The 26,552-nt window shown below is 39.6% G+C and overlaps 1 protein-coding gene and 1 pseudogene across 1 annotated transcript in view; one reads left to right on the top strand and one right to left on the bottom strand.

Moving 5' to 3' along the window:
* Positions 1-26,552, top strand: part of Tmem87b (transmembrane protein 87B) — a 60,301-nt gene that overhangs the window by 22,603 nt on the left and 11,146 nt on the right. Inside the window, exons 7-15 of the mRNA XM_087202587.1 lie at positions 2,355-2,416; positions 2,750-2,933; positions 4,842-4,941; positions 8,744-8,837; positions 10,272-10,345; positions 15,707-15,813; positions 15,895-15,953; positions 17,188-17,295; positions 19,070-19,139. Of these exons, the coding sequence (XP_087058713.1) occupies positions 2,355-2,416; positions 2,750-2,933; positions 4,842-4,941; positions 8,744-8,837; positions 10,272-10,345; positions 15,707-15,813; positions 15,895-15,953; positions 17,188-17,295; positions 19,070-19,139 (858 nt within the window). The remainder of the gene's footprint in view (positions 1-2,354; positions 2,417-2,749; positions 2,934-4,841; positions 4,942-8,743; positions 8,838-10,271; positions 10,346-15,706; positions 15,814-15,894; positions 15,954-17,187; positions 17,296-19,069; positions 19,140-26,552) is intronic.
* LOC147829734 (U2 spliceosomal RNA) lies at positions 18,112-18,319 on the bottom strand (annotated as a pseudogene).

Below are 26,552 nucleotides of genomic sequence, written 5' to 3'. Positions count from 1 at the left end.
GTTAAAAACATATCTTTCAGAAATGGATTTCTGTTGGTGACACATTTTTTTTTTTTTGGTACCGGGGATCGAACTTGGGTCCTTGCACTTGCTCAGCAGGCGGCAAAACCACTGAGCTAAATCCCCGGCCCAGGTGACACATTTTGAGAATGTAAAACTAGTTTTTTAGATGAATGGAAGTTTATATTGTTAGCAGAGATAACTTTTTAGAAACTAATGTATTTCTAGGTGGGCATGGTTGCACACACCTGTCATCTCAGCTCATTTGGAGTCTAGGATAGAAAGATTGCAAGTTCAAGCCTTGCCCGGGCAACTTAGTGACCTAGTAAGACCCTGTCTCAAAATTAAAAATAAAGAAATAAAAAAATAAAGGACTGGAGTTATAGTTAAGTTTGAAGACCCTGGCTTCAGTCCCCAGTACTGCAAAAACACTTTAGTTGACAAATAATTATATATATTTAATGTAAATTTTTATAATTTCAAGCCTCATAATGCAATATAAAATATTCCATCTTTCAGATTTAAAAAAATTTAACATACAGAAATGATTAAGCAACATTTTAATTGTATTTGAAGAAGATTATATTCCTTCTTGAAAATAGCTGTCTTTGGGGGTTTCAGATGTTGTAATTTGTAAAGTTTATTTTAAGGACTGTAGCTTAGGAGTAGGAATAGCATGTCTGCAAGCTGTGGCTTCTGTGATTTCTGAGGAACCACACCCCACACTCCTACCCTCGGGCCTCATTAAGCTGTAGATTCTGGTCTTTTTTTTTTTTTAATAAAAAATAAAATCCCCATTCCCCTACCCTCCCTTCAACTCCGCCATCCCTCCCTATTTACAAAGACTTCGTTTCCATTTTTTCATTTTCTCATATTAATAGATTCTGGTCTTTATAATGAGCCATTGTTGGGTATTTTTGTTATAGCTAGGTTGCAGGATGGTGGCAGGGTTCCTGCTCCCTCTATTTGGGATAGTCTCCAGGAGGAAGCCCTACTTCACACTTTTTCAGAGCAGCCACTGCCACCAGCAGGCTTATAATAAGTAATTTTCGTAGATTCCAGAATTACTTTGGCTGATGTCCAGAGTGGTGTTGGGGCCTGCAGTAGCCAAACAGCCTGTGAGAATCCTGGTCATTTGCATATTTCTCTGATTCATTCACTGGAGACGCAGAGATGAAGCTAGGCTTTGCCTTTGAGCAGTGCACAGTCCAAGAGGAGCACAGAAACCAACAAGGCAAAACAGGCACCAACCACTGCAGGGGTTTGGAGCGGTGTGCTCCACAGCACAGGGAGGGAGGCTGTGGTGGTGGCCACTCTGGAAGAGTGACTGAGCATTTCCTCTTGAAGACTCCCAAATAGAGGGAGCAGGGACCTTGACACTATCCCATTACTGGGCTATAACAAAATACCCAACACAGGTAGTTTATACAGAACAGACTTTTGGAGCCTGGAAATTTCAGAAAGTCCTGGTAGGTTTGGTCCCTGGTGCCTGGTGAGGGTCCCACGTCTGCTTCGAGGGTGGTCCCATGAGCTGTGTCCTCATGTGGCAGAAATGGGGGAAGAGCAAAAGGGAATGAACATCATGTCCTCACATAGAGGGTGGTGAAAGAGGTAAAAAGGACCTAATCTGCTTCCCTCCAGCCTTTTCATAAGAATGCATTCATGGGCCGGGATTTAGCTTAGTGGTTTTGCCGCCTGCTGCACAAGCACAAGGACCTGAGTTCAATCCCTGGTACCAAAAAAAAAAAAAGAATGTGTTCACGAGGGCCTTTCCAAAAAGCCTCACTTTTTTTTTTTTCTTTTTTTGCTGTGCTGTGGCTTGAACCCAGTGCTTCATGTGTGGTAGGAAGTGCTTTATCACTGAGCTGTGTTCCCAGCACAAGGCTACAATTCTTAATACCACCACAATAGGGGTTAGGTTTCAGCATGTGAATTTGAGGGACATTTGGACTAGTTTTGTGTACTTTTCTTTCCCAGGTATTGGGCCCTTGCCCTTGTGCCAGCAGGCAATTCTAAGTCTCTGCTGGGTGGCTGATGTAGCTAGCTGTTCATTGCCCAGCCCTGCCTGACCTGCATACTCATTATTGGCTTCTCAGGGGTCATAGATTTATCCCAAGTTGCCTTATGGATGAGAAGGTCCTCAGTGAGATCAGTGAATTAGCAAGAGGGCCAGTCTGGGATCTAGTTTGATAATTAGTATTAGTTTCTTTCTGTATAAGATGGGAGTCCCTGCAGGTCTTTACAACAGTCTGCATATGCGTAAATAGATCTTGATAAGATTACATAATTATCCAGTACCTCATGTGTAGGTTAAAATTAACTCTTTCATTTCTTCTCCCTACTGCTGTCACCAGTTTCTCTTTCTATGATGGGGCCTCATGGATATATCTCTGCATCAGATTGGCCTCTAATGATTGTAAGTATTCTCTTCTCTTTTCTTTTCCTTTCTTTTCTTTTCCTTTCTTTTCTTTCTTTTTTGTTTTGTTGATGGAATGCAGGGCTTCATATATGGTAAGCAAGCATTCTAGCCCTGAACTATGCCTCAGGCCTTTTTTCCTTTTTTAAAATGAATTTTGTATTCTAATTGATAAACTTAAAATTTTAATAACTTGGTAATAAAAATCTCTTCATAGCTAATAATATATTTGGCTCCAGAGTGAGCAGAAAATAGAGGACTGATTCTTAAATTTAGAAATGTCAACTTTCAAATGATCAAAAAGTTTGACTAATATTGCTTCTCTTCCTACAGTTCTACATGGTGATGTGTATTGTTTATATATTGTATGGTGTGCTCTGGCTGATGTGGTCTGCCTGTTACTGGAAAGATATATTAAGAATACAATTCTGGATTGCAGCTGTTATTTTCCTAGGAATGCTTGAAAAAGCAGTTTTTTATTCTGAATACCAAAACATCAACAACACTGGACTGTCAAGTAAGTTTTGACTGTCTCTAAATAGAGTACGATGTAGGAGTTTCTTAGCATCAGTGAGCAGAGCTGTGGGAGGTCCTCTTTTATACAGTGGTTTGGCAGTGTCTATATTATACTCACAGGTGAAGAGGAGTGATGCCAAGAAGAGAATGTCAGTGTAGTCCTTATCTGGACGAGCATGTATATTCTTTTTGTTTTCTATTTTTCTTCTTGCCAACTTCCCCCTTGCTTTTCCTCCTGAGAAAGAATTCTTATTCCCTAGGGCTTAGCTGTGATTAAAACAACACAAGGTTCTAGACAGAGGCACTTCAGGTATGGTCAATCCTTTTAATATTTCTCCTTTTATCCTCTCATCTTTTTTTCTTTTCTCTAAAAGAGAAAAGGAAAATCTGGGCACAGACCAAAAATCAGTGGCACCACATGGATGTTCCCACATGGTTGCATCCTGTCTCCCTTCACTATTGCAAGAGCTTCATGTGACCAGGGGTGGCACCCTCACAGTTTACGCAGTGGAATGTGTGACATGGGGGGATCTGCAGATATGTTCCCCTGATTTCTCCAAGCTAGATCTCAAAAAGGCCAGAGAAGTAAAGGTTCTGTTCCACTGTTAAAACTTTGGTAAGGGAGACAGCTCAAAAGGGCTCATAGTGCACTAAAATTGTACTTCTGAGTGACCAGTTACAAAGGAGCTTGATATAGATTTTCAATAGATTTTATTTTTAAATACCTCAGAAAAAAAGTGAGTTGAAGTATAGACAAAAATCAGTTTGTGATAATGTCGATAATCATCGAAGCTGGGCGTTAGATTCATGGGAATTCATTATACTTATTTCTCCCACTGCACATATGGAAGAATAAAGAAAGGGCAAACATCCTGGGGAGCAAAGTGGAGGTGTTACTACTCTGTAAGTTTTATGCATGTGTGCACATGTGCTCTAAATCAGATAATGAAAAAAATGGGTCTGCTTCTTGGGGTTGAACCATCCTCAGATATCAGAGAAGGTATTCACTTCTTTTGCTGTTAATGCTGATCTGTTTTGTTTTTTGTTTTTTAGAACTGGGGATTCAGCCTAAGGGTATTCTACTGCTGAGCTTCATTCAACTCCAGCTCTTTTTATTTTTTATTTTGAGACAGGCTCTCATTAAGTTGCCCAGGCTATCCTCGAACTTGTAATCTTCCTGCCTCAGTCTTCCCAGTAGCTGGGACATCTGGCTTGCACCATCATGACTGACTCTCAAGTCCTGATTTACATGTCACTTTTTGTTAGCTTTTTTTGGACCTGCTTGCACCTTCCCAGAATGTAGGCTGACTTTCCTCCTAGTCTGGGTTACTGTGTTACATCTAGTGCTTAGCACATTAGTTCTATTTACATGGCCTAAGCAGAGTCCAAGTTTCAGTAGACAGAGATCAAGGGGTCAATTACTATTATGGGCACATAGTAGGAGCATAATGAGTACTTTTGTTTGCTTGGTTTTTTGTGGTTTAGGGATTGAATCTAGGGCTTGGCACATGCCAAGCAAGTAATCTCTCACTAGCGAATCCACTTTACATGAGCTAATGATGAAGGCATCCTGGAAAAGGGAGAACTCAGTGGATATTATGGTTTGCAAATATTTACAGGACAAGAAGAAGGGTACAGTTCTGTGTAGCCTCAAAGGGAAGATGCAAGCAGAGGGGAGCTCAGAGAGACAGGTTTTGGGTTGATGTGAGAAAGCTGTGTCCAGTGGAACTGGTTGGATTTGCAGTGAAATCTGCAGGAGGTAGTGAATTCACCTTCCTTGAAGTTTCCAAACATCAGCTGGATTAGATGACTTCTAAGTATGGCTAATTGGTCTGAGGTCAGAATGTAGTGGTACTTAGTGCCTGATTAGAATCTTGGTTGGGAGTAAATTATTTTTTCTCAAATTCAGCCCAAGGTCTGTTGATATTTGCGGAGTTGATATCTGCAATAAAGAGGACATTGGCCCGCCTGCTTGTGATCATTGTGAGCCTGGGCTATGGCATTGTGAAGTAAGTATTGGTGTATGGTGAAGATACCAAGACTCTAGTCTAGTGATTCAGCCCATCTGCATTATGACCTTGGTGAAACTTCGCATCAAAAGACAAATCCTAAGAGAAATAATCTTTTTTTTTGGTACCAGGAATCGAACTCAGGGCCTCATTCTTGCCAGGTAGGTGCTGTACGACTGAGCTACATCCCCAGCCCGAGAAAAATCTTTAAGAATGTATTTTTAAAATATGTCCATGGGACCGGGGATGTAGCTCAGTGGTTTCACCGCCTGCTGCGCAAGCACAAGGACCCAAGTTCTATCTCCGGTACCAAAAAAAAAAAAATGTCCGTGTACTAGCTATATTAACTCCAAATAAAGATCTTGAATTTGAATTCCAATAACTTTTATAGTTAGGTGAATAGTCAAAATATAAAATGACTCTTTACATTGAAACGGATTTGTTTTCAGTTTTGTAGGTAGTACAGTAAGCTTTTGTAGTTGCATTTGAGTGTTGCAGGGAGACTTGATTAAACACCAAGTCAGCAGGGTTTCTGACTGGAATCTGGCTGTCCCTGGAGGCCCCACTTTCTGGACCCTTCCAGATGGATCTTGTCCTCTTTATCCTCGGTGCTCTTTTCACACCATTGTTCTTCCTCCTTCCCTAAAACCTGCTGATTCTCACATGCTCTAGCCTGCCGAAGGATCATCTGCTGCATCCTTTTTCTCTGTCATCTGAGGGCTTCCTGGCTCCCTCAGCCCTTCTCCCTGCACACTTACATAATTGTTTTCTCCCTGGCACTACCCTGTCTGTGCGGGCATCCTGACTACAGGCTCGCATCTCCTGCCTCACTCCTCACCTTTCACCTCGTTTCAACTCCTGATTCTCATGGCCTTTCTAGGGTGCCCTCGTTTCATAATCTCCATCTTGAGCAATACTTTTTTCAGTGTCCCATCCTCTGTTTCCTGTTTACTTTTTCTCAGATCAGCTTCAGTCATTTTTGGCCTAGTACCTTCTGCTATCCCTTTCCATGTCATGTCTTCACCTTCTTCCTTTAGCTTCATTTCCTTAGTCCAGCAGGATTCTGATACCCAATGCCCTGCCTTGGTCACCTTGTTGACATAGTCCCAGCCAGTCCCAGCTTTCCATTTGCCTCAGACACCACAGGGCCCTGAGAGAACCCTGGACCACACTGCCCAGGGCTATGTTTAGTTCATGACCCTGATCTTCAAGTGTACCCATGGTACTGCAGAAGTTTTATTAGATTTCCTCACCAGATTTTTTTCCCTCTTTCTCTCGCAGAAGATGATTTTACCCCTTCTCCTCAAACCGCTCAGCCCCTGCCCCCATTCCTCCCCCCTGACCTTAGTTCCTTTTTCTCTGAGGATGGAGAAGCCATCAGTGAGTGCTGTTGCAGTGCTATCCTCAGATCCTGTCACTATTCCTGTGTCTGGGCCTTACACGGTGCTTTACTCCTCTCACTAGGCATAGGCCATCCCTGCACTTGTGCCTTGTCATGTCGGTGAATGAAACTGCCCCAGTGGTCACTTTTTTTCTCTTACATTGTAAGTTTTCCTCTGGTGAGTTGCTTTCAGTTTGCTGTTATTTCTACCATCTTTAAAAACAAAGCCCTTTCTGAGCCCCACCCTCTCCTTTGCTTCTATTTCCTTCACCATGTGCAGCATACCTTTCCAGATGAGTCCTGCTTGCCACCTCACCTCCCTCTTTCTCTTTTGCATATACCCTGGAGGTTTTGCCCTGTAGCTCCATTGAGGCTGCGCTGATTGTGTTCGCCCTGACCTCCTTGACTTTGCCCAGCCTTGGCCCAGGTGCCTTCCCAACAGCTTCAGTCATGGAACCTGGCTTTGATTGATTTCTAGGAGTTCATCTCCTATTTCTGACTTATGTCACTGGTTGCTCCTTCCCGGTCTTCTCTGCTGGATCTTCTGAGACCCAGCCTTGGAGTGGCCCACTCAGGCCTCGGACCCTGCCCTGTGAATAATACTCCTGGGGCCCTCTCAGCCAGTTCCATGGCCCTAACTTCAGAACACATCCAGAAGAAGCCTTCCCATCCTATCCACAGGTGCCACCCTGGCCAAACCACCATCTTCTCCCTCCAGTGTCAGAAACCATTCTACATAATTTTTGGGGAAAAAATCATTTCACAATTAAATTATTATTAGGGCTGTTTGAGGCCTAGTCTTCTTGCCTGCCAGCCAGCTATGACATATAAAAACACAACTCCATTTTGCCTCTGGTCATAGCCCAGGCCCCAAGCTCCCGTAATACTGTGCAGGTCAAGGGCAAGATTATATCAGCTGAAGACATCCTGGTTCTTTGAGACCCAAGTAGTAATACAAAAAGAGGTTTCACCTGGGGAGGGACAAAGTCATTATCAGCTTAACTCATCCTACCTAATGTTGTAAGAATGTTTTTGCTCATCCTACCATCCTAATCAGCACAAGCTCCTCATCAGCATAAGATCATAGGATTACCAACACCCTCTGAGACATCTGATACTTCCTCCGATTATAAGATCCTTGTCAATTTGGGATTATTGCCTCTCTCTGAATGATCGGATACTCCCTGTGAACCCAATAAATAGTGGCAATCTCGGAGTGTCTTTGTCTTTGCTGGCTCTGAGGCACTGACTCCCCACCCCATACTTTGAAATTACACAGGTCTCTGTTGTCTTTTTTTAGCCCTCACCATCCCCCATTCTAGGCAAGTCAAAGGATTGATCACCTTCCAGTAGCAGGACCACTTCAGTTGGCTCTTACCAAGTTTCTAGTTTCCTGCTTCCGCTCTTGCTAGTCTTGCAACACAGCAGTGGCGAGATGATCCTTTTCAAGAGTAACACTGCTCCTACTAATTGGCTGTTCCTTTTGGTCAGTAAAACCGTCCTTCCCACCTTCACTTCTGAGGCTGTCCTGAAAGGACCTCATCTCCTGCCACTCTTCCTGTGGACACACTAATCCGTCCTGCTAGCTCTCTCATTTGTGTGAATTCCTTTGCCTGATCCCAAACACACTTTTCTTTCTCACTTGCTTTGGGTTTCTGCTCCACTGTCACCTCCAAAAGAGGCTAGTCCTATCAGGATTCCCAACAATACACTGTTGACAGTCTGTCCCCTCAACTTTTTATTATGCCACCTGATAGATGTTAGTATTTATTTGTCTCACCCCCTGCCCACTCACATGATGTAGGAGCTTTGCTTATTTTGTGTCCTTGACCCTGAAGCTCCTGAAGAGTCAGAATTTTCAGTTTATGAAAACTAAATTCAGTTAGCCCTCCTGTTGTGGGTGGAGTGGTGGAGGCAGTGATCAGAGGGGAAGTACTGAAGTTCCATCTCATATTCTACTCTTTTCTACTGCCTGAGTCCTCAGATCAATGGATTACCTAAAACAAGACTTGACTTAGAGCAGTTTATGGTTAACATTAGTGGCAGAATTTAGTTGTAATCTCTGCCCTGGTAGCCCTTGCCTTTGTAAGTTTCACCAACTTATCCTTCCACTGTAGAAGTAGTGCCTGTTTGTTATAGGGCTTGAACTTCAGTAGCAAAATCTTCTGCCGTCTTTGTCACCTCACCGAGTTGCTCCACAGGCATCCACAGCTTCTTATCCTAGAAGAAGGGATCTGTGGTTCCTGAGCCTGTTTCTGCTATGTTCTCAGGAAAGCCACTGTTTTCTGTGATGAAGTACTGCCAAGGCACAAGCAGATTGATTGGGTTAAATAGTGACTTCCCTGGAAAGGGTGCTGGGTTCCAGTGCACTGTACTTACCTGTGCTTTTTCTTTTCTCCTGTTTCCTTTTCTTCACTCCAGGCCTCGGCTGGGGACAGTCATGCACCGGGTCATTGGACTGGGACTGCTTTACTTTATCTTTGCAGCCATTGAAGGCGTGATGAGAGTCATTGGGGTAAAACTACACTAATTCCACTACCACCCCTTTTTTTGTTGCTATGAAATGTGATCTTACTATATATCTCCTGAGAGGATATTTTTAAATCTAGAAATTTAGGAAAAAGATCCAAGTTGAGTTTTTTTTCCTATGGGGTAGTTCCCTTAATACTTCCTGAAGGAAAAAGAGAGACAGAGTGCTTCTCCAAATGGTATGATTGCTTGAGAAGGCTCTACCTGGTATCATCTCTGGAATTGACTCCATCCCAGAAATGTTCTGTTGTTGTGATAAAAACATTTGTTTCTGTCGTTCTGTATAGTTCTTTATCCTGGTATCAGGTGAACAAAGTTAATTACACTAGATAATTATATGTCTTCAGGCATGTAAACATTACACTGCATCAGTCTTCTACTGCTCATTTAGTTATAAATTTGCTCTGATTCTTATGGACTTGGACCTTGGGGACTCCACATCCCCTACTGTTGGGAGATGCAGGCAGAGATTGTGTTTGAGGAGAGAAGCCTCTGGTATTATGGGCAGCAGCACTTTGCTCTCTAGGGGAGTGTTCATTTTTATGTCTGCAAGGACCCCTAGATTTCTAGCTTTGAGTTTTCTTAATACATGATTGAGAACATTATCTCAGCTGTTTCAAAGAACTTTACCTGTTTCACAGTGTCTTTTGGATTCATTGTATAAATCAAGTCATTGTTCACAGAGTGATTAGTCTATATGTTGCCACATAGATTTACTTAACATATTTTGACCTGGTTTAAAACAGGATATTTTTTTCAGTAACATCAAAACTGTATTCCTCTTTCTGTGGTCCTTGATAAATCTGCATTCTCTATCATATATCTGTTCTTTCAGTCTGTGTTTGCTTATTTTTACATAATCATGAAGAGCTTTGCATATATATTTCATAGAAAGTGAACATTTGCTAGAAAGAAAATAGAAAAGATATGTACTTCACATATAAATATAGTGTATGCATTGTATTTTTTAGAAAATTTACATATCATCTTAGTGACTTTTAATATGACCAGTCAGAGTAAATGTCTAATCTACAGTTTGCCCTTCTGCACAGTTCCCCTCCCTTATTTTACTTTTTTTCCTGTGTGCCTTCACAACAAGAATGGGGAGGTCGGGAGTCCATGTCCTTAGTAGTCCTGGCTGTGAAGAAGGAAAAGTTGAAATGGTTGGCCTAAGTGAGACTGGGGACATGAGGCTTTTTATTTGGCAGTCCATAGTAGTTTTATATTACTAGGATCTAATAAGTCAATGACACATTAGCATTTGTTGTTACCAAAACAGGTAATTTTTATGTGCTAAACACAATCATTTATGTGGCATTGTAGAGTGATAAAATAAGCTAAATTGTTTTTCTTCATCAAATAATTGCTGTCCTGTAATAAACTTTTACAATCAGGTTTTCCCCCTATTTTTGTCTTTCAGGGTTCTAAACATTTAGGTGTTGTTTTGGGTGACATTATTTTAGCAGTTATTGACTCTATTTTTGTATGGTTTATATCCTTTACTTTGTGTTTCCAAAAAAGTTTATTCCATCATTAAAATCAGATTATTTTTAACATGTAATAATGACAGGATGAAATAGTTTATTTGAAGGTAAAAAAGTAGTAACTCCCCAAATGAGGAATATCTGTCTTTAAGTTCACCAAATACTTAAGTGCTCAATATCTGCCTCCCACTAATAAGGCACAGATGAAAAAGATTGTCCCTGCATTTAAAGAATTCACAACCTGACAGAAGAGACACATATATAACTTACAACAATACAGCAATTATATTTGCCATTTTAGAGTGGTGTTGTGTGAATAGAGGTAGGTAAGGGAGAAATTAATTCTGGTGTAAAAATCAGGAAAGACTTCAGAGGTGATAAAATTTAAGCTGAGCCAAAAGAACAGTTTACTAGGAAGAGAAGTGGGGAAAAGGTAATGTGGGAAGAACTGAGGGGAGCAAGTATTGGAAGCATGAAGATCTAGCAGTGACCAAATGTGGCATTCCTAGAGAATTCTGGCAGGTAGGACTGGAAGGGAAAGGTGGAATGGCATGTTTGGGGTTTTGAATTTGAAAGTAGAGAGGAAAGGAAGCTGTGTGTGTGTGACATGATGGAGTCTGTGGCAGAGAACTCCAGTATGACACAGAAGTGGCAAGAAGAGACTAAAGGTAGTCCAGCAAGGAGTCACTTGCAGAAGTATAAAGAAGAGACGATAAGGGTCAGAAATACAGTGATGAAATGGGGGAAAATATCCAAATGACAAACTTGCCAGAGACAGGTGGTTCCAGAGAGATCTGGCATGGCTCATTGGAGTAGCTGGGGCAGTGGTGCCATTCTCTGGGTGGGAAGCTTGGAGGGACAGTGATGGATGAGGTTTGGGCTACCCAGGGTGTTAATGTGAGAAAGAGAGTTAGAAACCACATCCTGGGCTTGTGAGAGGGTCGGAGCTGGAGTTGGACGTCAGAGATCATGTGTAGAATGGAGAAGGCTGCTGCTGTGGAAGGACCCAACTGAAACATGCCAGTCAGTGGAGAGGAGCCAGGATGATGCTGTCATGGGGAGGAGGAAGCACCTGGAAAGAACACCAGTATGAAGGGAGATGGAAGAACCAGCAGACTACCATGGGGTGCACAGGAAGTCGGGCAGGGAGTGGTCAGACTGGCCAGTGCTGCAGAGCCAGCCCCACCTACACCAGTTCCTATCCTTCTGCAGGTTGGAGCAGGCATCCACAGGCAGGCTCAGGGAAGGCAGCATCTGGAGGTATTACAGCAGGAGCGGCTTTGGAGGCAGTGTTAACTGGGGCCTCCTGTCTGGCTCAGTGACTTAAGCCAAATGTGAGGAGATCCTGTGATTTTTTTTTTTCTTTCATGGTGGCCCTGGTGGAAAGGAGAATTGTAGAGAAAATGTGACTTGGTTAGAGCAGAACACAGGTTATGCATGTCCCAGAACATTATTTTCTGTGTCATCATCAGAACTCTTTCCTGTTACGTAGATTTCTTATTTTACTATGTTCTTTTTGTTTCCACTATCTTTGGTACTTTCATCTTTTGAGGTGGAATTTTCTTTTATTGCCTTCCTTGTATTTCTTTCTATGTTCTCACATGTGCATCTCTCAAGAAGGGCCAGTGGGTTTGAACTTGCTGTTTCCTTTCTTCATAGAGAGGTTTCCCCTCTGCAGGTGTGCAGTGTGCAAACAGGCTGTTTCCTATGCCTGGCCTACCTATGCTTTCAGTTCCCCATTGGTGAATTCTCAGTGTGCTCCCACAGTAAAAGAACAGCGAACTTTTGATGAATTATCATTGCTCATGGTTCTTAACCTTGTTTGAGCACTGGGGTTAGAAATGCCTTTGAAAATCTAATGACTGCTATAGTGCCTCCCTTCACAGAGCACAGCTCACACGAGGAGTTTTGTGCACAAGGGGCCACTAAAGACCTCCTGATTTATATCCGTGTACCCTCTCAGTGTGAGAGCATTGTTAAAAAATAATATGTAATTTTACTTAATTTTTTTTAACATGAGATTTTAAAAGTTGGTTGTGACTGTACTTAAAACTCTTGTCCTTCTGTTCAGAGCTGTAAGTTTAGAGCCCAGATTTATTGACTAAATTGTAATTAAATAAATCTGCTCTTCTCAGAAAGTGGTATCTTCTTTTCATGTTTTTTTCTATTAGAAGACACTTTAAAAAAATGCAGTTCCTGAATATATTCCTTGATTCTGCATGTGAACAGTGATCAGCCTGCAAGGCTATGGATCCCCAGGGTCTGTGTTGGGGGCACTCACCTGTTGTGAAAGGAATGGACAGAAAGGACCAGCACATTGGGGATTGGGCTGGCAGATTGCAGTGGAGATAAAAATGACTGTTGGCCTTCAGCATTAGTACCTCTAGATTTTCTTTGATCTTTTTTTTTGAGATAGGGTCTCGCTATGTAGTTCAGGATGACCTTGAATTCACTGTACCCCAGGCTGGCCTCAAACTCATGGTGATACTCCTGCCTCAGCCTCCCAAGTGCTAAAATTATGGGTGTGCACCACCATGCCCACACTATCTCTAGATCTTAATGCCTTGCCATTTGTTTAGAAAATGAGCCTAAGGTTTTCTCCTTTCTAAAATTGTGTGTGTGCTTGGTGTTTTTTTTTTTTGGTACCGGGGATTGAACTCAGGACCTTGTGCTTGCGCGGCAGGCGCCAGAACCACTGAGCTAAATCCCCGGCCCTGTGCTTGCTGCTTTTGACAAGTCAAGGAGCCAAACAATTCATTGAAATGTAGGCTTTGCATTTAAAAAAATTTATACAATGTTTTCTCCTGGTAATTTATAGATAGTTGTTTCAGGAATTTCTTGTTCTTAACCATATACAAGGCAGTTCATTTGAAAAACACCTAGGGTGCAACTTGGCAGAAAATTCCAAAGGAAGATAACTCTGCAGTTTCCAGTTTCCTCTGCTCTTGGTGAGGGCAGTTTATCACCCCTGTGGACACTGTTGACTTTGGTACATTCCAGTACATGATAAGTCAGATCTCAGTGGGGAGTCCAGGAAAGCAAGAGGAAGGATTTAATTTGCTTAATAATCATAATGAAATCCAGACATTAAAATTATCTTGGTTAGTGTTTCATGATGAGAGAAAGAAAATCTGCTTGACTCTTAATATGTGGAGTTTGCCTTCAGATTGCTATCTATAATTTTAATTACTAAGGTGAAAAGTCTGCTTTCTCTGTACAAGGAAAAAAAATAGTGCGTTTCCTAAATGATTGCAAATGGCAAGCAAAAGAAGCAGAGATAGATACATACAGAATTGACTGCTTTAGGTAATTACCCTGCTTCCTTCGATTTTGATGAATTCAATTTATTTAGCTAATCCTGTAAGATTCTAACTCTAAAGGAGCAGGGGAAAAAATAGCCTGGAAAATGCAAAAGCCATAGCTTTTCTCAATGTGTCACCTCCCCTTTTTTCCTGCTTGTTATTTTTTTGCTGTCTTGCTGCAGGCGAATGACTCTGATCTTGTTCTTCTGGCCAGCCTCCCTCTCTCTCTCCTTGACTCTGGCTTGTGCTGGTGGATATCCTTTTCCTACTGCAGCAGCATGCGCACTGGCTGTCCCTCAGGATGAGGAGTCTGTTTGTTCTCGTCACTGCTTTCTCTAATGGGAGGAATGATTTAAACTTCACCTAACTGTGACAGTGTCTTGGTAAGTGAAGGCTTAGGCAGTTTCTAATTTGGTTTTGATGTTCTTATTCCTTGGCTTTAAAAAAACATTTTTGAACAGTTAAAAAAACAACCAGCTATTTTTAAAAATCTTGATATGTTTAAGAATAAGGCATTTTTGCATTTTGTAAGTTCCAACAGTACCCCTGGTTGGCTTATGTTACCTTACAAATTGATCTCCTTTGCAACTTACTGGTCATTTACAAAGATTGAAAAACAGTCTTGTAAAGTAGATTTTTTGGGGGGGTACTGGGGATCGAACTCAGGACTTTGCGCTTGCAAAGTAGGCTAAATCCTCGGCCTTTGTAAAGTAGATTTTGAGTGAAAACGAAGGGTTTGATTAATGAAATATTTAGAACTTAAAATAAGCATCAATGTAAAACTTGCCATTTCTGTTCTTTTGCCCAGCTCTATTATTGCCAATGTTTGGTTCACAAATAACTAAAGCCTGTTGGTCTGCTCCAGAAAAGGGAACTTGCATTTAAGAACAGAGGTCTGGGCTGGCCCATAGTGATGCACACCTATAATCCCAGCACTCTGGGAGGCTAAGGCAGGAGGATTGCAAGTTTAACCCCAGCCTGGTCATCTTAGTGATTTAGCTCAGTGTAAGGGCCCTAGGTTCAATCCCCTGAACCAAAAAGAAAAAACAAAAACTACAAGAGATCTGGCCTGAATCCCTTCACTACTGAGGAGTCAGTGAAAAAGTCTCTTTGTGCTTATTCAAACTTGGCAGTGTTCTTTACCTGAGCCCTGTGCTCCTGGAGAGCAGCCATGGTTGAGATAGCCCTCACCATTTCTGTTCTGGGGAAAGGTAACTCCAAAGAAGCACCTTCCTCACTGGGCTTAGCCTCTGAGATGGCGCAGGACCTGTGACAAAGTCAGACACAGACCCTCCAGTTGCCCATTCTCTGCCTCCTGCATGACTAACTGAGCCTTTTATATCTGCTGGCCAATCTGGACAAAATACTAATGAGCAAATGTCAAGCTTTCTCCTTCCCTGGTTCCCTGGGCCTTGAACTTTGACCCCCATCTCCCTGAGCCAGCACAGAGCTCTTCTTACGAGCTCCTTGGGAACCCGCAGACCTCCAGGAGAGCTGATCGGGGAGTCACACCACCACCTCTCACAAGCCTGCTCCTTTCTGGCCCTTGAGACTCTTGAAGGCCTGAGTCCTAGTATTCCCCCATTGCGGTAATCACTAGTACAGTCTGTCCCTACTCAAGTTCAGGTTTGTTTGGCATATTCCAATTTTTTAATTTATAAAATAGAATTATTAGATGGCCTAACCTCTTAATTATGGCCATTCAGAAAAAAGACTAGAAAAAAAAAGGGAAAGAAAGAAACCGAAAAGCACAGGTCAAATGATGTGTACTATTCAGTCCTGTGTCCTAGAGCCTGGCCTTGAAGGACACATCACAGATCTTGCTGACATTTTTGTCCTGGAAGATTGTTCATTTATTTCAGACAGTGGTAAATTATAAAGCAAAATCTGTGTAATATATCATGATTATATGTTATTGGTATAAAGGTAGCATTTTCTGTGTTACCAGCTTCAAAATGTAGGAACTGTATTTAGCAATACTAACCTTGGAAATGTTGTAGAAGATACTTATGTTTTTAAAAAATTATTCATTACTATTTAAAATGTTTTTTCCTTAACTCTTTTTACATTTTTATAAGTTTGGCACAAACTATGAAGACTTTAAGACTAAGAAAAAACACAGTGAAATTTTCCTTATATAGGCACTTTACAAATACTCTCATCTTTGCTGTGCTAGGTAAGCTGTTTACTTTTTCTTATTATAAAAAATTATTTCAGTATTGCATATTCCCTCAAAGATGACTTTTATGTCTTTCAGCTTCTATAGTGTTTATGGTGTGGACAACTAAGACATTTAGAATTGCAAAATGCCAATCTGTAAGTAACATCTTCATGGTTGATTATATTGTTTTATTTTGTGAAGTTTTGAAGGCTTTTTATTTGTGAACATATGTAATTTTAATGATTTTCCTCTTCCTTTGAACAATTTTTATCTAGATTCAACCAAAACTTTTTCCTCTGTTATAAACTGAATATGAAAATGTCTTCTTAAATCTCCTTTTCCTGTATGCCTTTTTCTCAACTTTCTACCTACTTTGAAAAAGAATTCTCTTCCTGTGTAGTTTAAAACAACAGGAAGGGACCAGGGATACAGCTCAGTGTCAGAGTGCCTGCTTGGCATATATGAGACCTGGGTTGAATTTTTAATACCACAAAAAAGAAATAGGTAAATGGAGTAAGAGAAAAGCTTTTTCTTCCTGCACACTATGAAATTGAGTGGTTTTGTGTCATTTGTGTGTTTGTTTCTTCCTTTTTGGTGCTGGGTTCAATCCCCAGCACCTTGTATATACTAAGCACACACTCTACAACTTAGCTGTTCCCCCCAGCCAGGTTTTTTTGTTTTGTTTTGTTTTTTGTTTTTTTCCTAAATGGGACTGAAAACCTTAAGACTGGCATGTTTCTGTGATTGCATACACACTGCAGTGTGGACTTTGGGAGATATTCACTTTGGGCTCCCTAATTGGAAGAAAATACATTTCTCAGACTTAAAGTATGAAAGACCCTTTTTGAGGGCATTCCTGAGATTGAGAGCTAGTTCTCTGTTCTGTTTAGTCGCAAAGCGCCCTGTGGCAGTCCTGAGCTGCTGCCTTGGGAACAATTCAGTAAGAGAAGAGGTTGAGCCTTTCTGGAATTTCATTTTCTTCTCTCCTCACTGTAGTTATTTTCGCAGCAGGCGGCACTTTTTTTGGGTACTTGGGATCGAACTCGGGTCCTTGCGCTTGTGCAGCAGGCGGCAAAACCACTGAGCTAAATCCCCAGCCCCACTGTTGTAGTTATTTTCTATTTGAAGTTCTAAATATATGTTTTGGAATTTTGTTTGCTAAATCTTTTTGTTAACCCTAAACTTTTGTGGAAGGGGATGTTTGTAACAATAGGGAGCCTTTTAGAAACATTACAAACAATATAGATTTCCTTTAAAAAAAAAACAACTTGTTTACTTGGGAGTCTTTTTGATGGGAGAGATGTCATTCATACTTGTCATTGTATACTGTTTGAATGGGAAAGCCATATGTTTATAGAACATAATTTTTTTCATTTGTCCTTATTTTAGGATTGGATGGAACTCTGGGTTGAGGATGCATTTTGGAGCTTCCTTTTCTCACTTATCCTTATTGTAATAATGTTTTTGTGGAGACCATCTGCAAATAATCAGAGGTACCTAACACAGGAAAATTTAAGTTGAGAGATGTTTATGAACAACCACCTGCGGTGTCAGAAGCACATTTATAGAAATTGGTGAAGTAGTTTTTGCTTTTCAGCTGAGTATAGTCGAGTAGGGAAACAAACATATCAAATGCAGGACAGTGAAAGAGATGTGGAAATCAGTCCAGGGTTGGGTGGAAGAGGGATATGAAATACTCCACGAGCAAGCAGCATTTGTGTTATATCTTTAATAAGGGAGTAGGACAGTGAAAGATTGAGCTGGGAACACATTTATATTCTCTGGGTTAGTGGGACGGTATATCATGGTTTATTCTTTTTTTTTTTTTTTTTTTTTGGTATCGGGGATCGAACTTAGGACTTTGCTCTTGCCAGGCAGGCATGGTGCCATTGAGTTAACTCCTCGGCCCTCCTGGTTTACTTTTTGAGGTCAATGAGGTGTAAGGTTTGGCTGCAACTGCAGATTGAATATCCTTTATCCAAAATATGTGAGACAGCTGAGTGTGGTCACACACACCTGTTAGCCCAGCACTTGGGAGGCTGAAGCAGGAGGATTGCTGGGAGTTCAGTGCCAGCCTGGGCTACATAGGGAGTTCAAGGCCAGCCTAGCCTGGACTAAATAGCAAGAACATGTCACAAAAAAGAAAAAAAAAAAATACTTGGGACAGAAGTGCTTCAGATTTGGGGATATTTGCATAACTACTGGTTGATTAGCCATAGTCTGAAAATCTGAAATCCAAAATGCTCCAGAATCTGAAACTTTTTGGACACTAACATAATACTAAAACAGTTTTAGATTTGGGGATTAGAATGCTTAATCTGTACTGATATTGGAGGGAGATAAAACTAGGAAAGGTGGTGCCAAAGCAGTACAGGGCTTAAATGCCAAGTTCAGAAAGTTGTATTTCAGACTTGTATTGAGACTGTTAAAGGGATTCCCTACTTTCTCTTGCCTCACTTTCTTCCTCAAGGAAAGACTTGAGTTTCTACACTTGATCTTAGCCAAAAGGCCGAGAAGTGATAAGAATTGAGTTTCTAATAGGAAAAAATGAAAAAATATGTACTACTAATAATATATACATACATACCTATATACATACCTACACTGTTCTCTAGCTTCCTCTCTAAAATGTATCTTTCCATATCATCATGTGCAGAGCCACCACATTTTAAAAGCTATATAACATTACAAGAGTATAGTCATTTATATAAGCTGTCCTTAATAGACATTTTGTTTCTGGATTTTTACTGTTATCAGCTATGCTTTCTGGATAATGTCAGACATCTATCCTGGCAACCTTTTGTTAGTGTAATGCAAGGCAAATGCACCTTACTTTGATAGATTTTTGAGAGCAGAGTGTGATCACCTTGTAGATGTGGCTCCATTGGTGGACTTTATTTTTCATCAAGCAGATTAGCACTTTCTCATTGATTAGGGAATAAGCTGAAATGTGTTTGACAGGGAGGTAAGCTTGACCTGGAGAAAGTACAACTGAAATTTCCCTTCCCTGAAGGTTATATATTGGGAAATTGCTTTCCAAAAAGATTTTACCCTATTTTGCTCTTACCAGCAGGATTTGAGAGCTCCAGTTTGATAGTTTGATAACAATTTTGGCTAATTTGAAAGTAAAATAATTAAATTTTTATTTTAATGTATAAGAAACTTTTAAAATGTTTGTTTCAAAATATGTACAGTGATTATTTTAGAGATAAACTGAAAATTGAACGAGTTTAAACATAGTGAGAGTGCTCCTTGTTTTTCATATAGGTACGCCTTCATGCCCTTAATAGATGATTCTGATGATGAAGTTGAAGAATTCATGGTCACATCTGAAAATTTAAGTGAGTGATACATTTTCTCTCTCCCCACCCCATACCTGGGATCGAACCTAGGACCTTTCCCTTTCAGGGCAGTCATGGTGCCACTGAGCTAAATCCCTGGCCCCAATTATACATTTTCTTTCTAAATGATCATTGTACATATTGTAACAAAGAAATATATATGCCTTTATCTGTGACCCAAAGTCACATACGTCATTTAAATGTTTTTCCATGAAATATTCTCAGAACTTTACAAAGTTTACATATCCACTTTATTATGTGTATTTATTACAGTAGATACTGACAGTAGTCAGTGATTAAAATTTTGAGATTGTTCATGTGGTTTGAGCTTTTATTACTCATTTGGTCTCACGGATTAAAGTAGGTACGTGGGTTTTCATGAGAATGGTTTGAGATGTATTGTACTTAGTGCCTAAATTATGTTTCTCTTAATGATAACTGCTGGATTTCTGTGAATTGTCTGCCCTTACTCTTTTAAAAGTACGCATACCTACAATTTCCTGTTCATGCCCAAATTCATGCCCTAATTACAGTTTTAGTGCTGTTTTCATTTTTTTCTATATCTACATCACATTTTATCTTTTGGTTAATGTTACCCTGATACTCTAATTAAAGATGTATGAAGGCTGTCACCTGTAACTAATTCTTTCATGTTTTTTTGACTCTTGTTAAGAAAGGAAACTGGACAACTTATTCAGAGTTAATATATTAGGATTCAGAGCATTAAGGTTCTGGCTTAAAGAAATGTTGGGGTGAATTGTATCAGATAGACCTTCTGGTTGGTAAAAATAAACTCGAGAGGAAATACTGGGGAAAAAAAATAGCTGAAGGCATTGGAGAGCAAAACAAGAAAGTAGGCAGAAGCTGGAGGGCATTTGCCTGCTGACGGAGGGAAGTGCAGCCTTTGTAAGTCCCACTTGCAGAGCTTTCATTCTGAGTACACTGTCATTGATGGTGCTGGTGCAGAGCTCCAGGAGGAAAGTGCAGACTTACTGATACCAGGAGTGAAAAACTAGAAATTGTGGCTAGAAACGCCTGGAAATTGAAGGGAGAAATCAAGAACATGGAGAGCCACAGAGAGAGAAACCTCAAAGTTTGTACAGTTCTTCAAATCTTAGCTAATGGTTGAACTGGATATATACAAAGTAAGATTCTGAAGATGCTAATGATAAAAGAGAAAAACAGCCATTACTCTGAAGAGCATAACAGAGAGACTTCAGTAGCTTCCCACTGTAGCATTTGAAAGTCAAGTCTCAACAAGTTAAAAGGGCTTACTGAATGTGGTGGCACACTAAGGTAGGAGGATCACCGTGAATTTGAGGCCTATCTAGCTTACATAGTGAGTTCAGGAGAGGTCTGAACTACATAGTGAGACCCTGTCCCAAAAAGGAGTGCAGGGAGACTTGCACAAACACCTTGGGCTTTCCGTTGAAATCCCTGAAAGGGCCATTCCTTAGAAATGAGAACCACATTCTAGGACCACTGGAATTCATCCTAGAACTAAAGCTGAGCTAAAATAAGACTATGCTAATAAAATATAAAAGCAGCTTCTGCAAGATCAGAGTGACCCAGTAACTTTCAGTGTCTGTTAGAACAAAAAGTGCAACATTCCTCAGAGGAAGCTAAGAGAGAATCCAGTGTCTATATGATAACACCTAAAATGTCCAGTATACAATAATAAATTAGTATCATGGGAAGAAACTAGAAACAGACCCATAGGTAATGGAAAAAAATCAGTCATAGAAAGGGATCTAAAAGTAACCCAAATATTAAAATTAACAAGAAGGACTTTAAAAATGTAATTATTATAAATTGTAAAAGAATTTACAGAAAGAGATTAATGAAGACAAAGGCCATTGCAGGAGAGATATAGAAGCTGTGAAGGAAAAGAAAAGAGGAGAAGGAAAGACCAAATAGAACTGTAGTAGAACTGAAAAATTAAATTCATTGGATTGGATTAACAGCAGATGAGTAGATTGTATACACAGAATAAAAGACAGTGAAGTTTTTTAAGCTGCAAATTAGAGACAAAAGATAATGACTTGTGAGCAGTACTAAACATTCTAACATGCATAATTGAGGTACAGAAGGAGGAAAGGGAATAGGGAATCAAAAAATATTTGCAAAAATATTGACCAAATAATTTCCAAAATTGATCAGTAACACCAGCCTACCAATCATGGAAGCTCAGTGAACCTCAGACAAAAGAAATACAAAGAATAACATATTTAGACATTGTAGTTACTGCTGAATATCAAAGACAAAAAATTTTTTTTTTAACTAGAGAAAGAAGATACTCTAGATTCTGAAGAACAGTGAAGTCCTAAAGACAATGGAATGACATTCTTAAAATAATGAAAGAAAAAAACTTGCCAATTGAGAATTCTGCATCCACAAAAATGATTTTTTTAAAATGAAGGTGAAATAAAGTTATTTTCAGATAAATGAAAGGTCCAAGCTTTGGTGGGCTCGGCCTAGGAAAAATGTTAAAGGAAATTTGTTAGACTGAAGAAACCAGTTTGAAATTCATATATATAAAGGAAGAAAGTAAGAGTACTGGCCAGTACTCCCAACACTTAGGAGGCTGAGGCAGGAGGATCCCATGAGTTCCAGGCCAGCCTGGGTTACATAGTGAGTTCAGAGCTGGTCTGAATTACATAGTAAGACCCTGTCTCAGCAAAAACAAAAAAAATTACAACAGAAAATAAGAGTACTGAAAATGGTGCATACATGAGTATTTATGGAAGACTTTCTTTTTTTCTTTAATCTTTTAAAAGTTAATTGATCAACCAAGTGTGGTGGTGCACTACTGTAATCCTAGCACTTGGGGGAGGACAAGGCAGGAGGATCACAAGTTCGAGTCTAAATAACTTAGCAAGGGTCTGTCTCCAAATTAAAAAAAAAATTTTTTAAAGGATAGGGGTGTAGCTCAGGGCAAAGGCCCTGAATTTAATGCCTAGTACTGAAAGAGAAAAAGGAAGGAAAGAAGGAGAGAGGGAGCAAGGGAAGAAGGAAGAAACGAAGGAAGGAATTTTCAGTGTCCAATGTTGGAAATGATAGGATATTATTATAATAACGGTACATAAGGAATATTATGAACAACTTTATCATAGTAAAAGGGAAATTTGGATTAAATAGACAAATTCATTGAAAAAATTTCAACAAAGCTACCCTAATTTCAGTTCTAATCTTAGGACACTAAGTGAATCGCCCTATGTCTATTAAAGAAATTGGGTTCATAATTTAATATTTCCCATAAAGTACCAGGCCCAAATGGCTTCACTAGTGGATCTTTTAAATATTTGATTAAGGAAGAAATACTCCAGTCCTGTGCAAACTTTATTGTAGGGAACAAGGAAAGGGGGACATTACTAGAACCTCTGCAGTAAGTCCTAGTCTCCTGCGAGCCGTGGCAGCACCAGGCGAATTAACTTATTATATAGGAAAGGTAGAAAAAATGAGACTTTGCGAAGAAGCTGAGGTTTGGGCCTGATCAGTGCTGCTCTGGGTGGCAAAGACAAAAACCCCTGAGTTTGCCACACCTTTTATTCAGTACTTTGGAAGAAACAAATGTAACATGACTAGGGAGTGGCCGAATTCCTAGATCAATGAGAAACTATGCAGATGAAGATTTGTTTCCTCCCAGGATGTCTCCTGGTGGTGTGGTCTTGCCCTGGAGCATCACAACATCACGGGATATTGAGGTCTCAGTTGTGACCGGAGGCCAAAATGGAATTATGTCTTGAAATGCCATGTTGGCCTGTAGGCAGGAGAACTAGGCCTAATCAAATGATTTTTCCCTAAAATTATATAGCATTGCTCCTGACACTTTAGCAGGTAGAAGATAAGGGAATACTTTCCATCTTGTTTTATAAGGCCAGCACAACTTAGATTACAGGACATTGCAAAAAAAAAAAAAAATTACCAATATTACTGAGTTGACATAAAAATCCTTTAAAAATATTAGTAAAGTCTAGAAAAACATGGAAAGTCAATCATCTTCAAGAGGACTTTATCCAAGGGTTGCAAGCTTGTTTGAACATTTGAAAATCACTGTGTTATTCATCACATTAAAAGAATAAAGAAGAAAAATGAATTGCAGTAGATGCAAATCTTAAAAAAACAAGTCAACAAACTAATTATAGAATGATATAAAAAAGCTACAGCTAAAATCATATTTAATAACAAAATTGTGAATGCTTTCCTTCCAAGATTGGGGACAGAGTACAAGAATATCAATTTACCAGTGTGAGGATGTATATGGTTTCCTATACATTGTTGAGAGACAAAACCCCAAAGGTTGTAAAAGACAGAAAGTATGGAAAGAAAGAAGTAAACTCTTTATTTACAGACCACAAGATTATATGTATAGAAAAATCCAAGATGTCTACAGAAGAGGATAGAACTGATAAGTGACTGTAACAGAACTACAGAACATATCTCCAGTACACAGATATTGTATTTCTTATATAGTATATCTGAATATAATTTCATGGAAAGTTGGTCTTCAAAAATAATATTTAATAATAAATTTAATAAAAGGTCTTCAAAAATAAGTTCAAGCCAAACTTGGGCAACTTAGTGACTTAGTAAGGCCCTACCTTAAAATTAAAAAGATGGAGATGTAGCTTAGTACAAAGACCCTTGTTTCAATCCCCAGTGCCTCAAACAAAACAACCCCCCCCAAAGCAATCCAAATGTTTCAGCTGATTCTTAAATGTATATGGAAAAATGGAAGACCTAGAAATGTACAAGCATTCATTAGATATCACATAGGAGAACCTTGAAAAACATGCTAAGTGAAAGAAACCAGTCACAGAGGGTGTGATTCCATAGGATTGATACAGAATAGAGAAATCGGTGAGACAGAGAGTATGGTCATCAGGGATAGAGGAAAGGATGGCTGCTAATGGATACACAGTTCCTTTTTAAGATCATGAAAATCTTTTGAAAGGTGGTGAAAATTGCACAACTCTGAATATCTTAAAAGCCCACTGAGTTGTATACTTTAAAAGAGTTCATTTTAGGGAGTGCAGATTTTATCTCAATAAAATAAAATTAATGGATATATATGGATTGGAAGACAATAACTTCAAATGATAGCAATCAAGCCAATGTGAAAATGGTGTTGGGATAGAGAAATACATCAAATTACCAAAACAGAGTGCAGAAATCCACACATATGAGGTAATTGATTTTTTTTTTTGGTACTGGGGATCGAACTTGGGTCCTTGCGCTTGCGCACCAGGTGGTAAAACCACTGGGCTAAATCCCTGGCCCCAGGTAATTGATTTTTGACAAAGCTACCAAGGCTTTATATGAGGAAAGACAGTCTGGAACAACTGTACAAATGTATGGGGAAAAAAATCACCTAGATTCCTAGTACACACCTCACAATGATTAATTCAAGATAAGTCACATACCTAAATGTAAAATCACTTTTCTAGGAAAAAACAGCAAAATATCTTTCTGACCTTGGATGATGTCATTTCTTAGTACACAAAAGACAGTTACTGTAAAATTTTAAAACTCAGCTTTCATCAAAATTTCAAACATGCTCATCAAAATAATTTTTAAAAAATGAAAAAACTATAATATGGGATAAAATATTCTCAATACATGTAATCTCAGAAAGGACTTAGGTCTAGAACATAAGAATTACTAGAAATCACGATATGGTGACACATGCCTATAATCCCAACACTATGAGAGGCTGAGGCAGAAGGAGTGCAAGTTTGAGCCCAGCCTAAGGCAGGTTAGATTATCCATGCAAAAAGTGGACAGAAGACTTGAATAGACATTCACCAGAGACCGTAGTGAGGTGCTAAGGTACACGACTGATAGCATGAACTGTTAAGGTGATGTTGGGCAGCTGAATGTCCCATGCACTACTAAGAATGGAAAGTAATAAGAGCTCTTTAGGAGGTGTTTGACAGTTTCTTAAAAAGCCAAATTTAGAGTCAGGTGTGGTGACATACATGCATAATCCCAGCCCTCAAGAGGCTGGGGCAGGAGGGCAAGTTTGAGGCCACCTTGAGCTACACAGTTCAAGACCAGCCTGAACTACTTAGGGAAATCCTGTCTCAAACAAAAGGGGCCGGGGATTTAGCTCAGTGGTTTTGCCGCCTGCTGTGCAAGCATAAGGACCCGAGTTCGATCCCCGGTACCAAAAAAAAAAAAAAAGAGAAAAGATACTAGTGTTTATTAACAGTTTTTTTTTTTTTGGTGGTCCTGGGGGGACTGAACCCAGGAAATCACTCAAGCTAGGCAAGTGTTCTACCATTGAGCTATATGCCCAGCCTTTTTTATAATTTTATTTTGTGCCCAGGTTGGTCTCAAAATTGTGATCTTCCTGGTTCAGCTCCCAAGTAGCAAGGATTACTGACCTTTGCTACCACATCCAGCAAAAGCAGCTTTAATCTTAATAGTCCAAATCTGGAAATAACACAAGTGTCCATCACTAGGCATATGGATATAGAAATTGTAACATATCCATACAATGGAATACTCTTTAGTGATCAAAAACAGCCAACATTGTATAACATGAATTAATCTTAGAAATCCTTATGTTACAAGAAAGTAGCCAAATTTAAAAGAATGTAGATTCTGTAGACTATGATTCTATATATGAAGTTCAGGAACAGACAAAATGAGCTATAGTGGTTGCTTCTGGAGGATTGATTGGAAAGGAACATAAAGAATGTTCTGTGGATATTGGAAATGTTTTGTTTTGTTCTAGAGATTGAACCTAGGGCCTCATGGATGCTAAGTAAGCATTCTACCACTGAGCTACATTCCATCCCTGAAAATGTTAAATATCTTGATTGGAATGGTAGTTATACAAGTATATATGCTTGTATATATATGCTTTAGTGTGTACCTTAAATTTTTTTATACTTTATATAAATATACTATTTACAAAAGTTAGTGTATTGCCCCTCTAAGAAATACTGGAATTCCAGTCCCCCCGGAAACATTTTTAGATTAAGGAATCTCAGTTTATTTCATTAAATCAACTTACACTGTCGATGCCTTTATAATAGTACCAATTGTCTTAGTTTATGGAGGAGCAGTATTTGCAAATTACTGGAATAACAAAAGTGAATGCTTGCTGGGCATGGATTATGTATCAGGCACTTTATGTGCTAACTTTGTAACTCTATAAGGTAGATGCTACTGTTATCCTCATTTTGTAGTTAGCAATGTGGAATCACAGAAAGTTAATTGCTTGCCCAAGATTATACAGAAAGGGTCAGAGTTCTATGTGGGGTGGGTTAGTTCCAGACCCAAGTTCTTGATCCTTCAGAGGCACTGCCAACATAAAGAAGAGCCTTGGTCATATAATGAAGAATGTCTTTTTCTTCCCTAAGTCCATAAGCACATTGCAACAATTTATACATCAGGGAAGTAAAA

Source organism: Heterocephalus glaber, unplaced genomic scaffold (genome assembly GCF_053883595.1).
Source record: "Heterocephalus glaber isolate CG9 unplaced genomic scaffold, H.glaber_assembly_v1.0 deba00000470, whole genome shotgun sequence".
NCBI lineage: Eukaryota > Metazoa > Chordata > Mammalia > Rodentia > Bathyergidae > Heterocephalus > Heterocephalus glaber.
This window is presented reverse-complemented; position numbering and strand designations above follow the sequence as displayed.